Genomic DNA, 16,100 nt, shown 5'->3' on the forward strand with positions numbered 1-16,100 from the left:
TTCAGTTAAAAAAACATTTTCTTCTTCATGAATGTCTATTTTTGTAATTATTGCTTAAAGCGGCCTTTACCCAGTAAATGGGCATTTGCTTTCTCATTTGATATGATATAAATATGTGTTGTTCATGTTATGTGATTGTTATAAATTTTGCATGAATGGAACTCATATGGGCATTTATCACATTTTACGAATGCATGCATTTACTTTCATTATCTTTTAACAAGTCATTTCCTTGCTTTACTCAGATCTTTTCTTTGTGGGTACAGTCTAATGCTTTAATTGATTCAGGGAGCTGTTAGGATTGGTTGTTTAAAACATCTTCCTACAGTTATGCCATTAATACAGATGTCCAACGAGCCACAACTGTTGCTTGAAAATGATTTATATGCAGGTAATACTAGGCTGTAACGGGAGCAGCCGAAAGAAGAAGAAGATCTGTGAAGTCAGAATAAGACATATTAATTATAATGTCAAAATAATTCTCTTCATACTCGGCAGTAAGTTTAACATGATTGCTAACTTCTGCCTAGTAGCTTGTTACAGTTCGCTTAACAAAATGCCGATTTAAGGTCATTCTCTGAACTAACTACCTCACCAGAGCAATGCCTTGTTATACTGAGTTTCAGTATCAGTTTATGTCAGCTTCTGAAGTATTGCTATGTTGAGAAAAGATACTGCAGAGGCTATATAAGACACTGGTTAACCTAAAAACAGCAATGTCCTGTTTAATAAAGGTGAGATATGTATACCAACCTTACACTTTTATAATTGTTTCAGATGAACCACATTGTCCAAGGTCATGCAGCATTTTCAGAACTGGAAGTCAAAGCCAAGTCATGGTAAGTTTATTTTATTTTCCTTAAAGAGGATTAAGAAGAATCTGCACATTTCATTTGAAACCTCCAATTGTTTGCCACAAATTTCTAACCTTACATCAAACGCTTTTGTTTCACAACAAATGGGTTTGGCGAATATTTCATTGAAACCTCCCTAGCATTGCATTTGCTTGTCTGATTGATTCCTGTTGTATGCCTTGCATGATTTCAGTCTTGATCAGAGCCATGAAAAAGAAATTCATTATATACCCCTTATAAAGCTAGTATTTATTGAAGTGCTATATAACCTCAAGCTACATGAAGTATAATTAGCCATGTGCTACACAGATTCCTGCATTAATTTGTGACCTATTGGTAAATTCTAACTGAATACTTAGCATTTTTATGGTACACTTTTTTTCCCAAAGGAATGACACCACAAAGATGAAGCAACTGGATAGTGACCTAGATTGTGAATGGTGAAAGTCCAAATGTCCAGTGCATCATTAGTCGCAGATGATTAATATTGTAGATGTTTAACATATTCTCCTGGTAATAATAATAAATGAAGTAGAACAGAAGAGAATGGTATTTGTGAAAATTTCCATCTACATTTTTGAGTGCAGGGGAATGGGATCAGAGCAAACTTTAAAGAACCTTATAGGATTTTTCAAAAATAAAAATAAAAAAAGAAATGTATGAATAAAGCAGGATGCAGTCTGACAGTGCTAGGGAGATGTCTGAAAGACATACGGAGTAGCATTATTTACTAAGAGAGGGATACATGACTGAGACATTCTTTGGAAGAGAGGGAAAATTGAGATATATAATAATGCTGCTAAGCTGCTGTACCTTATTCAATAGGTAGGAAAAAGAGTAGACTTGGGAGGACAAAGTGTTCCTGTCTGCTATCCATGTCATTTTATTTTAGGTTTGCCCGTATAATATTTTAATCTCATTTTTAAAAAGTGTTAAAAATTAAAGTAAACACACTTTTTTAGTGCAATACATTAATGGCCAGTTGATGACATGGTGAGATTATTTGTTCAACTGGTCCCTGATAAAACTGGACACTTTTAGATCCTGATTTATACCAGACTTGCATCTTCACCTTGCACTATAATAGAAAAAAAAAATCAAAACTTTTCTTTAGGGAGTTATGTTGATCGGCATGTTAAATTTCATGAAACAGAGACTTGCAGATTTCCTGATAGTGTCTGGACTATACGATTGTTGACTGCATAGGCCGCTCTGGTGGTATAGAAGGGTGAAGCCTAACTACAGCCCAGCCAACCCTGGTTTGAGAACCATCGTGAGTGACTGATGGAGCAGCAAGGAGGGAAGGCTTCCCCATCCTGGGAGGAGTTTGCTCATCAATGAGGCTTCCTAAGGAGAGGCATGGTCCATAGAGAGAGAAGTTTCCCTCAGACATAGTCGATAAACATGGGGGGGGGGCAGCAGGGAAAGTGAGTAGGATGTATAAAAAGAAAACCCCCCTTCTAGAAGTACAGATAGCTGTGCTCCCAAGATAGCTTTAGGATCCACAACCAGCTCTAGCAAATACCGGAATAGTCTAAGAGAGTAGGAGGATGGCTGGCAGACCAGGCATCGACGTGGATCTCTAGGGTTCATGCTGGTACTATAAGGTCCAAGGGAACCCCCCCCCCACAAAAGATTGTAGGCTGTATAGTGGTAGCATAATATGTCTTTCTGAGTTATGACTCTTTTATAAAGACACTTCGCTAAAGACGATATTTTTTTTTCAGAAGCCACATACTCATTATCTTCATACTTAGAATAAAGTATATATTGAAATGAGTTCCACTATGGTTCATTGAATAATTACTATACCAAGTTATAGCTAGGCTAAATACAGCTAATCATGGCTTCATTTAGATGAAAAACAATCTGTTTTTGCAAGAGCTCAAGCTCTCTGCATCTCCGGCAATGTGGAGGGGCACACCCCTACACAGACACACAACTTGTGTATTCTAACAGGCACAGGCCTGTAAAATCTGCATTGCTGACAGATGCTTATATATATGATGATCAGCCACTGTAGTCTATAACACCGATGATCATTTTATATTTCACGTGTATAGGCTTTATCATAGGATAATAAGATCATAGGAGGTTACTAGGCTATTGGCCCTGAGGACCTTATAAGCCTAGCCAAGAGTTTAGCCCATGTTTAGACAAATCAGCACCCAATGTCCCTGTCCAACAGGGACATGGGTGGAATCCCAGGGGTATATTTGTTTCCCATCCAGTTATCCAGGTTGTGTTTAAAAAGGGGATAAAGAGGTACTCTGCTTGATGTGGAAAGGGAGTCTATTCCATAGATGAGGGAGTCTCTGGGACCCAAATCTATCCCACCAACAAGTCTTGCTGATGTCACAGACCAAGTTGAGGCCACACATGCATTACTCAAGTGGAGCTTGACTTGCAGATATGCAGCAGTCCCATCAAGGTGGGATCCGTGATCACCTTGTATACCAGATAGAGGTCACCTCTGAGAGTCTGTATTAAACTGAGGAGAGCGATAGGACTTTTAGCCTATCTGTGTATGGCAGATGTTTGAGGCCCTGGATTCTCCTGGTGAGGAACCTCTGTGGTCTCTCCAGCTGCTGCATGTGCTTTGCGAGATACATGCCAAATGGTGAGTTGTACTCAATAATGGGCCTTATAAGGAAATAATACAGGAATGTTATGACCTCCTTATCCCTGGATGCGATACAATTACTTATGAGGTAGGCCATGTAGAAGGCTTTTTCTGTATCATGGAAGCAACATGTTGGTCAAAAGTCAGGTTGCTATCAACCTGGGTGCCCAAATCTCTCACAACTGATTAAGTGCTTAAGACGTTATTAATGTGATAATTTGTGGGGACGTCACTCTCCCCAAAGGGGATAATGATGCATTTTTTGGTATTCAGCTTGAGGCCATGTTTCTGGCACCAGTCATTTGTCCTGAGTGAGACCCTCTTGGAGGATGCCCACATAACTAGGGGAATTGATGACAGCACCCAGCTGTCAGTCATCGGCCACTGATTTTGGCCTGCACCTCAAAAAAGTATATCCCAAATAACAGAAGCCCCAAGACCAAACCCTGGGGTACGCCACTTGTTACAGGTCTGCTGCTTGAGGTGGCTTCCCCTAGTTTGACTACATGAGTTCTGTCAGTGAGCCAGTTTGCTACCCATCTAGTAAGATATGGATTGATGCCTAGTTGAGAGAGTTTATCTATTATGCCTGAGTGGGGAATAGTGTCAAAGGCTTTGGCCGGGTCAAGGTAGGTGGTGTGCATCATCTTTCCCTCGTCCATGGCTTTGGTGACTGCCGCAAAGAACTCAACCAAATTTAGCAGACATGACTTCCCCTTGAAGACGCAAACTGTGTGGGATCAAGTGTTTGGAGGTTACCAATGTCCTTGTTAATGAGGTGCATGATAACCCTTTCCATGGCCAATGAGGTGCAGGATAATCCGTTCCATGGCCTTGCAGATCAGGCTAGTTAGGCTGATGTGTCTATAATTTCCCAGATTGATGGATGCTCCACCTTTGTGTAAAGGGATGACAGTGGCTGTGTTCCACTCAGCTGGAACAAAACCAGTACTCTGGCTTTGGTTCAATAGGGTGGCTAATGTTGCTGCAAGTTCCTGCCTGGGTTCATGTAAGATGCAGCCTGGGATGTTATCGGGTCCCATGGAGGCTGTATTTTTTGCCTTTGAGAGAGCAGGGTTGACCTGTTCCCTAGATATAAGGGGAAGGGGGCAGGTACTGGGGATGTCATGATTTACTGATGGGCAGGACAGAGGGGTAAAGTTTTCGCTGAATCCGTCAGCCAGCAAGTTTGCTATATCAACTGCATTTGTATATGTGGTGTCCTTGACCACCAGTTCTGAACAGATCTGGGCGCTTCCTTTGAGGTTGCAGACATGTGTAAAGAAGGCATTATGATTGTCTCTAGTAGATGTGGCCAATTTGGACTCGGTTTGTTTTGGAGGATTTCACCAGTGCTGTTATTTGCTTGTTGAGGCTAAGGAGACATTGCTTCCAATTGGGCACCTGCTCCTTCTTAGTCTTGGACAGCAATTTTTTCCTTTTGTTATAGAGTTTATATATTACAGATGTCCACCAGACATGTTGACTCTGCGGAGGATGACTTAGTCCTGTTGGATATTCCTGAGTCCATGCATTTATATAAATGCTCGTATAGTGCTTTGGTGTAGTTTTGGATATTGGTGCCAGTTCCTACAGAGGAGGGGGACTGGGAATCTGTTTATACCATCCCTCAGGAGGCTGTAATCAGCTTTGGAGACGTTTTTACATCTGATCCTAGCTAGAGGGGGGTTGGGAAAGTGGTGACTTTGAAAGTGACTGCTTTGTGGTTGGATCTTACCAGGGAGGATGATACCATAGGGATGCTGTAGTGGTTACTCATGTTGATTAATTCCAAGTCCAAGATATTATCACCCTTATGGGGGGTATCTACAAGCTGTTCCAAGGCATTTGCATTGACAAAATTAAGGAATCTCTGGGCATTTGTGTACTGGCATGAGTAGTTCTTCCAGTCTATGTTTGGGAAGTTAAAGTCACCCAGGATCAGGGTAAAGGGTTGAATCTTGATAGATTTGAACAGGTCCAAATAGGCAGATTGTGCATCTTGAGTCAGATTTGGCGGCTGGTAACTATCTGTGATTTGAATAGAGGGTCTTGTCAATGGTTAACTGCCCATAGAGTGTCTCTTGTGCGTCATACTGTTTGAGAAGCCTGGAGGTGTGTATGTCTTTAATGTATATTAAAACTCCACCTCCTTTGGCTTTATTGCCCACAGTTTGGGGTATGAATGTATGATAGGATGAGTAACCAGGTAAGGCCGACGTACTCTTCATAGCTTTGAACCAGGTTTCTGTGACTGCACAAATGTCAACATTTTCCAGGTTTAGGAATGTTTGCAATGAGTGCAGTTTCATGTTTAGACTCCTAGTGTTTAGCAGCATGACCTTTCTTTTGTGTTTTGTTGAAATTTTTATGTTAGTAGTTTTAACATAAAAAAAAGGCACTATATTGTGAGGCTAGAGTCTTTGCCAGAAGCCTGAAGCCCCAGTGAGACAGTTACAGGCCATCTCTGGCAAAGCACCGTGGTCTGTTGATCATATCTTCCCAGGCTGTCAGGTACTGGATCCCCCGGAATGATACCAGAAACTAAGCCAATTATTAAAGTCAATCATTTTCTGTTTGTATTGGGGCATCATTCTGGATGAACGCAGAGTGCTGCTTAGGGCTAGGGGCATACCTGCATGGGGCACTTAATCAACTAGCTCAGTCATGTCTCTCTTCATAAAGTCCAGAGAGGTACATCTTAAGTCATTCACGCCAACATGGACTATGACAGAGTCATAACAGCACCTGTTGTTGAGAGACTTGAGTGTGTGTGTGATATGGCCGATTCTGACACCTGACAAATAAATAACCGTAACTTTCTCCTTATCCAGCCTGGTGAGAGACACATCTTTGTGTCTCACAATGGAGTCTCATATGACTGATATGTTGGATTTATGGTAAATCCTTAGTGGTTGTGAGACACAAGTGTGTGGACTTTGTGTGGTATGTGGTGTGGAGGGCTGTGGAGATCATGTGTTTTTGCCTCGGAGGTCTCCTTTGTTTAGCTATGTCTATGTGGTGGACCTCCGCATATGTAGGTGTGTGTTGTGTAAGTATGGGTGGTGTCGGAGGTGTAGTGATTGTGTTGACAATTTTTTCAGTGCCAGGTATACTGGCGTGGGGGGAGAGAGCTTGGACTCTGGGTTCCTAATGTAATTGCATCTCTCACAGATTATGTTCCTAGGTGGTAGTAGTAGATGGTTGTCTTTGTTCATGAGGCAATTGCTACACTGGCTCAGGATGCCTATGTCAACCAGACTGGCAGGAGAAATTGTAGGAAAATGTCCATCTATATTTGTCAGAATCTGAGGAAGAAAGGCCAGGGAGAGCTAAGGGTTGGCCTAAAATCTAAGTGCTTAAACCAAAACTAAGAGTTTAGAATAACACTTGAGAATAACACTTAACAATTTAGACAGGCTATAAACAAGCAGTAATAATGCAACAGAAAAGATGCAGTTGAACACTTTAGAAAACAGGCAGCAAGTATCAAGAAAAATCAAAGTAAGATGAAGTGCAGAGTAGCAGAAAGAAACAGAAATTAGAAAAATATAAGCAGCTGATTAAAGTGTCTTTTTATCTTAGGTAAAAAGGGAGAGAGCAGGAACAGAAGATAATTAAATGTTAAGGGACTACAGGGGTTTGGCCTTCCCAAATGATCTCTGTATTAGGTAGAATGAGCTAAAGAGATGGGACTGGGAGGAGTGTCCCAGATCAAATTTACAGTAAGGGCAGGCAACAGCAAAAGCCACCACCTTTAAGAACAAAACAGGAATAGGATAGGGGGGTGGGAGAAAACCAGTTTTAGCACAGATCGGAAAGCAATGCCAGCAAATATATAAATAATTCAGTCAACTAACAATAATAGTTAAAAAGTGCCCAAAAATATACTTATCAGCTTTATATTTCCAGATTGTTTGAGAAGCACTCTCACTCAGAACACTAGGAAATTCTAGCAATGGTATGCAGGAATTTACAAACGGAATATTTTTATACCAGCAAGCCTTGAGACAATTGGATAACATAAAAGCTGTTAGACCAGTTTTACCAACTTTAAGAACACAACAGGAATAGGTTGGGAGAAAACCAGTTTCAGCACAGATCAGAAAACAATGCCAACAAATATATAAATATTTCAGTCAAGCAAAAATTAAGAACTCTGAACAGTTAAAAAGTGTCAAAAAATATACTTATCAGCTCTATATTTCCAGATTGTTTGAGAAGCGATCGCAGTCAGAACACAAGGAGATTCTAGCATTGTAAATGGTATGCAGGAATTTACAAACGGAATATGTGCACTCTTGGAAAACATTATTTGTGATACGTTTTTGGCTTTAAAAGCATATGTCAAATACATACTGTTGCCTTAAGTCCTGCCCAACAGGTACCAAATAAACCTTACAGTGAACAGCTGTAGAGCTGAGGTGTAATCACTGGCTTCCAAGGATTACACCAACTTTTCTGTCAACCCATTTCCTTCCATGGCAACCTTGTAAACAATAACTGAGACTTGCCTCAAACTGAATTGCATACAGAATGACATAACAACTTACAGGGTGTACTAATGATATTTTTCTAGTGCCAGAAGTTCCTTCTATGTTTTCAGTAATGCAGCCATCAGCTAGTTCAAGCTAGCACATCTAGCATAGAATTACTGTTCACTCTTAAAATGAGACAACCATAGCGTAATCATTTGCTAGTTAAAGCTCATTCACCCTTTGAAAAGCGATGCCAGCAGTTAATGATAGACCAATACTATGGTGTACCCTTACTAATAAATAAACTTGCAATCACAGGCTTTTGTAGTTGAATAATTAACATACTTTATATTACACAGAAATCAGTCAAGTTTATGAAATAATAGGAATTAATAAAATAAATTTGAGTACTTGTGTATAATCGCAATCAGGTTCCAAACATGCAAGTACCTGCATTTTGTTTTATTTTCTTGAGGCTACTCGGGTAGGCAGTGATGGAACCCTGACTGTTGGAAAACCCCAATGACTTTTACTCTTTCATCGCTGGGAGCTGTTTGAAGCAACAGCTTAAGTGCATGACATCAGTTAGGCACACTGTGCAGAAAAGTGCATTGTCCTTTACAAGGAATTAAGGGGAATGTCTAAGCAAATTAACTAGTAAAGGGGATGAGGTGTTTTCAAGGAGAAATTGTCACTTAACGCACTTGCCGGTGAAATCTGTCATTGTAAACATACCTGTCAAGCCTCCACAGTTCTGCATGAAGTCTTGTTTTCCTATTATATTTGTAGTGTGTTACATGTGAAAGCTGCATTTGTTTGGCAAAGAATTGACAACATCATATTAATGATAAGTTTTTCACTTTCGAACTCTATATCCTTCAGAAAATGTATGTTAATGCAAACATGTTATTAGAGCAACTAAATTTATAACGGCAGTATGTAAAAATCAGTCTCCGGATGTAGGCATTTGTCACGTGTTGTTTTTGCCTTTGTCTGCAGTTGTTTAACAAATATGGTGAGAAATGTGTCCTAACAATATTACACTATGCAAGATGTACACTTTGATGAAATACATTGATTATACTTAAAACACATAGATAAACTGATATCTTCTGCTAGAATTGGGAATTTGAATATCAGTAATTGACTTTGTTTGGAACCTGGTTGCAATAATATGTAAGTACCTACATTTTAAATAATTTGAAGCAGAATAACATTAATTACAGGTAAAAGCTTCTACTCTAACTGGAAATGACTATAGTCCAGCTACAAATGATTGCTGTCATCACTCAGCAGCTGCAAGTAGCATACAGTCAGGATACCAACCTTGAGCTCAGTAACTCTAGAAGGGCAGGCTGCATTCTTTTTCCTCTGTTGCCAGCATAAAGTTCCTTTACTGCTTTCAGGTTCGTTTGAATTCCATCAAACCTGTAGTCTGTCCAAACAGGACCTGTCTTAGCATTTCCTGCAACATAAGAGTTTTCAAATATAAGAAGTTTTTGTTTTTTCTTTTAAAATAGAGCTGCTTATATCACATTAACTGACATTCCAAATAGTGTAATGTAATTTTTGATAGGAATAGGAATATATATATATTTTCTGAAAACTGTTCCATTCCAATGCTGTTATACACAGCTGCTTCTTTGTGAAAACAACCATATAGGTTTCACACTTCTTTTCCACACTTTATAGATTTGCAGTCTCCTTACTGGAAATAATGTTTTCAGACTTTATAGAACTCTTTGACTCTTGTGCCTCCTTTCTAGACCACAAGAGAGTTTTCATAAGACACCTACAAGGAGCACAGCTGACCCAGTTCCCTACCCTGGAAGTCCAGTTGCATTTTTGGTAGCAAGGTAAAATCTTTTCACAATTTCCACATGGAATCATTTTACCCTGGTAATGAACACTGCCCTTTTGACTGGCTTTTGAGTCTCTGTGTCTCTGGTGCTCTAGAAGTTGTGTATGCTGTGGCTCAGCAGTAAGCTTATCTACAAATTCTTGTAATAATTCTTAGATTTCCTAAACCTGTGTAGGGGACAGCTGCTCTGAAGTCACTAACTTATCAACTGAAGTGTCAGATTGAGCCTCCCTGAGAAGGCCTTCTAGAAGTTCTCCCTTGATTCTCACTGTAACCCACTGCAGGTATTGAATGATAGTGACCATCTATCATGTTAAGTTTGCATCCTGTTAACAAGCTAGAATTTGTTACAGCATTCTGCCCTGCAACACCACTGCATAATTAACATCTGTTATCTTTCTTACAATAATGAAGAATTCTTCCCATGCTGCCGGTATCTTATTATGTCAAACAGCAATAAGCAGTAGTAGCTTTTGCCCAGCAGTATATTGTTGGACTCTGGTTGCCCAGTCATACCCAAGTTTTTGGTGCTATTGTGTATGAGCCAGGTGACCAAACCAACGGCCACTCCCAAGTTTGGTCTCAAAATTCAGTATATACCACTTCAGAGTATGGAAATCACATTCATCCTTTCACTCGTTATGATTTAAGTTTAGTGTTCCCCTAACCTTATGACCATAAAATAGCTCAAATAATAAGTACAGTTTTAACAAATCCTAGTTTCTAGATATGTACTTTTGAAAAGAGACATTTTGAGAAAAACATTTCTCATATCATATATATTTATCATAATTACTGTCTGCTTTCATAATCTTTTTGTTGGAAGTTTGAGATCACATTTTAGCAAGTTTGTGCAAGAGTAGTGTCCAACGTGTACACGTGTGTAAGGGTGGATTACATGAAACGCAGGTATAGTCTGCCTTCAGTTAATCAAATGGAGGTTCAGAGTAGAGATGATCATATTGTTTTACATTTTTGTCAGATGAGGGAGGGGCTACTCTGAATATTTAATCAGAACAAAAACTGTCATCCTAAACTCTGCCATCTGTAGAACTATTCGCACTACCAAACATTTTAACCCTGCTCACTTTCAAGCTGAACTAGTCACCTGTGACTGGTCACCCCTGAAATACCTCCCAATAGATAATGCTGTGAAATACTTTAACTCTAAATTTCTAACCATTTTAGACAGCCATGCCCCATTACGCAAAGTTAGAATTAGAACCAAACCGGCACCATGGCTCACCAAATAAACAATGGGCCAAATGGCGCTCAACAAAAAGCCCCTCAGACCACCTGCAATTCAGACAGCTAAGAAATGAAATAAAAAAAAGCCATATTAGCCGATAAAATAAACTACTACGACCAACTACAACAAACCAACCAAAATAATCCCCAAAAATTCTGGCGAGGTATCGATAACCTCCTACACCCTGGATGCTCAAGTACTCCCTCCCTCCGGCTCTGATCAAAACAATCCCATCCAAATAGCAGACTCATTTAATACTTTTTTCACTGAAACCATACAATCCCTAGCCAACCAGCTATCCCCTAGCATCCCAGGCTCTGCCACAACCTTTACCAATAATTCTCATCAATTTCATTTTCAGCCAGTGCCCACTTCACTTATCTGTAACCTCATACAGAAACTTAAACCCACTACTCTCTCTGCTGATAAATTACCTGCAGAATACCTGCAAAAAGCTGCTAAAGTCATAGCCTACCCCATATCCATCCTCATTAACAGAACTATTTCTGAAGGATCTATTCCCCTAATCTGGAAAGTCTCTCACATAATTCCCTGCATAAGGCGGTAACTCCAAAGAGTTGTCCAATTATAGGCCCATAGCTATTCTATCTCCTTTGGCAAAAATAATGGAGAAATGTATACACATACAACTGTTAACCTACCTACTCGATCACAATTTATTAGCACCCTGTCAACATGGCTTTAGACCATTTCATAGCACCACCTCTGCTCTCTTATCCTTCACTAACCATATTAACAGCAATCGTAATATTTATACTCTATCCTCAGCTGTTTTTATTGATCTGTCCAAAGCATTTGACATGGTGAATCACCACCTCCTTATAGACACACTCAAAACCTGTCATTGGACAACCATACTATACAGTGGTTCCAATCATACCTACATAACAGGCAACAGGCTGTACTATGGGAAAATACTTTATCTTCCCACGTCCCAGTCACTCTAGGGGTCCCAAGGATCTATATTAGGCCCATTACTCTTCTCCATCTTTACAAATGACCTTCATTCTGTAATTCCTCAAGCTGACTGTATCCAACGCTGACGACTCCACACTCATATGCGCTGCTGCTTCTGAATCAGAACTTCAGTCACTAACCCAAATGACCTTTAGTACAGTTGAAAACTGGCTCCTACAAAGACGTCTTATCCTTAACCCCCAAAAAACAAAAATGCTACTATTTACCCCCACCCGCAGAACCTCCCCACTTAACTTTACTATTACTTCAAATGATGGAACTATAATATCTCGAACCAACCACCAAACTACTCGGGTACTAATAGATAACAACTTGTCCTTTGAACCTCACATTAATAACACCATAAAATAGTAAACAAGAAACTAGGTTCCCTCTATAGAATAAAACCCTTTCTTACACCTCCAGCCAGGGTTACTATTGCTCGTACCCAACTCATCTCTACCTTGCTCTATGCCTCCCCTATCTATACCAAAGTATGTAGAAGTAATCTGAGTAAACTTACATCCTCCTACAACAATATTGCCAGATTTGCAGCTGGGTCCTCCTATAGAACTCATCACTGTATCAATCTGAGTCAGTTAGGATGGTTAGAGCTGCCAAATTTAATACTTTTCAATCAATTAATAGTAGCCCATAAGATCCTGTATTTACCTCAAAATACACCCATACTTACATCCCTAGTCATCCCCTATAATAACCTCAAGACCTTACGCTCAGCTAATAACCTACTTGTACAAATATCAAAATCCAACAACTTAGCTGGTGACACCTTGTTCTCCAATACAGTAGGTAAAGCCTGGAACATCCTCCCAAGCCAGCTAACCTCAATATCCTCTGTCAGCTTATTTAAAAGCAAGCTTAAACCCTACCTCAAATCACACTGGCTATGCCCCTGTGTTAACCCAGACTAAGTACCTAACTATTAACTAGACAACCACAATTCCTAGCCTATCATGATCTTGTGTTGTCTCACTAATTTTAGTGAGCTTAACCTTCCTTAGGATTTTTTCTCATGTAAATAAGTATATACAGTGGAATGATCAAACACCTTCATATAGTATCACAACCTATGTGTTAAATAACACTAGAAATCCATCCTTGTTTGCTGTTCTTCTATACTCTATTGATCTGTAGTGTTTTTCTTTCTTAGGTTTTTGTGAGACCTCAGTATCTCTTATCATAAATTACTAGGTGTATCTAATTTTGTAATATGTTATAAAGATTTGTACTACACCATTTCTAATACAAATGTATTAGTCTTATTCATCTATTCTTAGATAAATTTTTCCTTTTTCCTACTGAAATATAAAATATATAATCTTAGGCTTGTACTATAATTGTTAAAACTTATGTACCAAATTATACTGTTATTGTCTTTGTCTTGACCTTTTATGTTGTTGTAATTTGTGGAGCTTTTCTCCCCGGGCCTCCACTGAAAATGGACATATATCCAGCTGGACTAGCCCGGTCAACAAATGTAAAATAAAATAAATAAAATAAAATCATGTATTTTTACCATTGTACTGTTAGTTGAAAACTGACTTAGATACAGTTTTTTCTACTCAGAATTTTTACAATTGAAAAAAAACTTATTCAGCATGTCTTGTTAAATTGTTTACAAGATTAGAAGCAGAGACAGAATAAGTAGACATAATTATAGGAAAGTTTTGTAAACTACTACATTGCTGATGAAATTTCCTTGGATGTCATTACTAGATTAACTATTTTTTTGTGAAAGTAGTGGGAAAATTATTGCATTCTAATTTAGTGGGTGCAAAAATCTTCATTATAACAGGGTTTTTTTGTAGAATCTGAAGTATCCATCCATTTTTAGGGAACTGTACTGAAGTTAAGAATCATTAAACTTAAATGATGCAAATGGTGTATTCCAGTTTTAATGACACATCTTTTGAATGGCCTACATTGATATCACATGTGATAAAATGTAATTGAAAAATCATGTTAATTTGAATGGTTGAATTCAAAGGAAAAATACGTAGCAACTAAGAGGTCAAAAGTCGTAATTGGAAACATTTTAAATTCCATTTCAGATCTCATTAATTCTTGAATGTGTGCAGAAACTTGACTGTTTGAGGTTAGGCATTGCAAAGACTAATCAGCTGCAATTAAGTGTAGGCCATGTGTAGTAGCTTCTAGTACTCAACTGCATAAGCTTTCTCTTGTAGTTGTATAAATTAGATATCTGCAACAGAAACAATGAAAAAAATTCTCACAGGTCTAACACATCAGTGAGACATTACAGGACTTTAAATAGCATGTGGTGGTATTTCCAGAAAATAGGGGCAATGCTTGCAAAGTTGCTTCTGGATGGTTGGCTAAATGCATGTAACTTCACAGCAATGACAGCAGAATTATCCTTGTAAATAAAAAATCACCATCAGCATCCACTTGACAAACTGCTTGAAACTGTAGTAAAAGAGTGCCTAGCTGAACTCCTGGAGGGAGCAGTAATAGAACAAATGCAGCACACATGCAGAGGAAATATAACCTAAACTAATATTTTGATTTAGTTACCTTGGAAGTATAAAGGGGGAAGCAGTTAAATGTAACTTTACTGTTTAACAGAACTACTAAGGACCTGTGCAGCATCCTCATAGTATGAGCATTGTTCATATCAGGCAGCTGAGTGCATCACTGATGGAATGGGAGTGAGCAAGACCATGGATGACTGCATCAGTTGGACTTTCATGTATTAACAGATTTCCTGCAGGTTTTCCCAGCAGACATTTGTTAGCCACAGCCCCCTGGAGTGATGATAACAGACCTGCTCATGATATGACATTGAAGGTTGGTGGTCCGTCGCATTTCCTCTAGTTCAAAAGTCTATCCTTCAGTCTTTGCTTTGAAAGTCTTTCTCAGTTTTCTTTTGTTGTTGTTGCTGTTTGCGTCCTTATAATGTATAAGGAGCACAGCCGCAGCTGGCCTTTTATGAACATGAAAATAAGTTAATGGATAAATAAATAAGTTGGACAAAGTTTTTTTCTTGCATTCTAGTGTAAACAATCCTAACTTTCTCATGTTCTCACTAGATAAAGCCAATTTAGTCATGTTATTTCGCAGACATGCCTTATGTGTAACACATGTAATCAGTTTACCCAGTTTCAAGTCGTCTGCATATAGACTGTAGAACACCTCAGATGAAAAAGTTAGGTCTGAAATATGCAATCTAAACAAGTAATGGCCTAGGACATAGCGCTGTGGGACACCCTGACTGTAACCAAGGATTTTGCCTGTCCAGTTGCTGTACGATACTTGCCATTCCTATTTGTAAGCCATGCAGCTATCCATCTTATCAAGAGTACATCAGTACCTAGTTGTACTAATTTTCTGATCAGTGTTATGTGTATGACCATGTCAAATGCTGAAGATAAATCTATATAAATTACATCACAGCACAATTTATCATTCATAGCTGTTATGATGTTCTATAACAGTATAATGTTACAGGTGGTAATAGATCTGTTTTCAACATATGCATGCTGATATATGGTTTCAAGTCCCAGCCTATCCAGTTCTGACAATAACTTATCCAGTATTGCCTTCTCCATTATTTTTTCATAACATGAAAGCAGACTTAAGGGTCTATATGACTCTGGGTTTGTCCTACTCCCCTTTCCCTTAAAAACAGTTTTAAGGAGTGCATGTCTCCAATCTTGAGAAATCTCCTCATATTTTATGACCTAGTGAATAACAGATATAATGGTACTGTAAGTTCTTGCTGAAGTGTTCTCAGGTCATTGTTACTAATTCAGTCTCCTCCCTATGCTTTGTTTGGATCCAGTATGTGCAGTTCTTTTTCATTATAATCTAATTTGATTCCAGTATCCGGGGTTACCTGGATGTCACTAGGACAACTTACCACCCCTTTTGTGGAGCCAAACTGTTTTGCATAAGATTTTGTAAATATATCTGTAATCTGTTGTGTCTGAGAATACATTTTTAGAATCTGCACACAGTTTCATTTGTGTGTCTTTACTCCTTCCACATCTTATGTATCTATAAAAAGGTTTCCTAT

General features: G+C 38.8%; 1 protein-coding gene across 3 annotated transcripts in view; it reads left to right on the forward strand.

Moving 5' to 3' along the window:
- FGGY (FGGY carbohydrate kinase domain containing) overlaps positions 1-16,100 on the forward strand; it is a 2,391,991-nt gene that overhangs the window by 1,312,347 nt on the left and 1,063,544 nt on the right. For all 3 annotated transcript variants that reach the window (XM_044085530.1, XM_044085531.1, XM_044085532.1), the window contains exon 10: positions 778-839. In XM_044085530.1, coding sequence (XP_043941465.1) covers positions 778-839 — 62 coding nt within the window. The remainder of the gene's footprint in view (positions 1-777; positions 840-16,100) is intronic.

Source organism: Protopterus annectens, chromosome 10.part0 (assembly GCF_019279795.1).
Source record: "Protopterus annectens isolate FY-2018-M chromosome 10.part0, PAN1.0, whole genome shotgun sequence".
Lineage (NCBI taxonomy): Eukaryota > Metazoa > Chordata > Ceratodontiformes > Protopteridae > Protopterus > Protopterus annectens.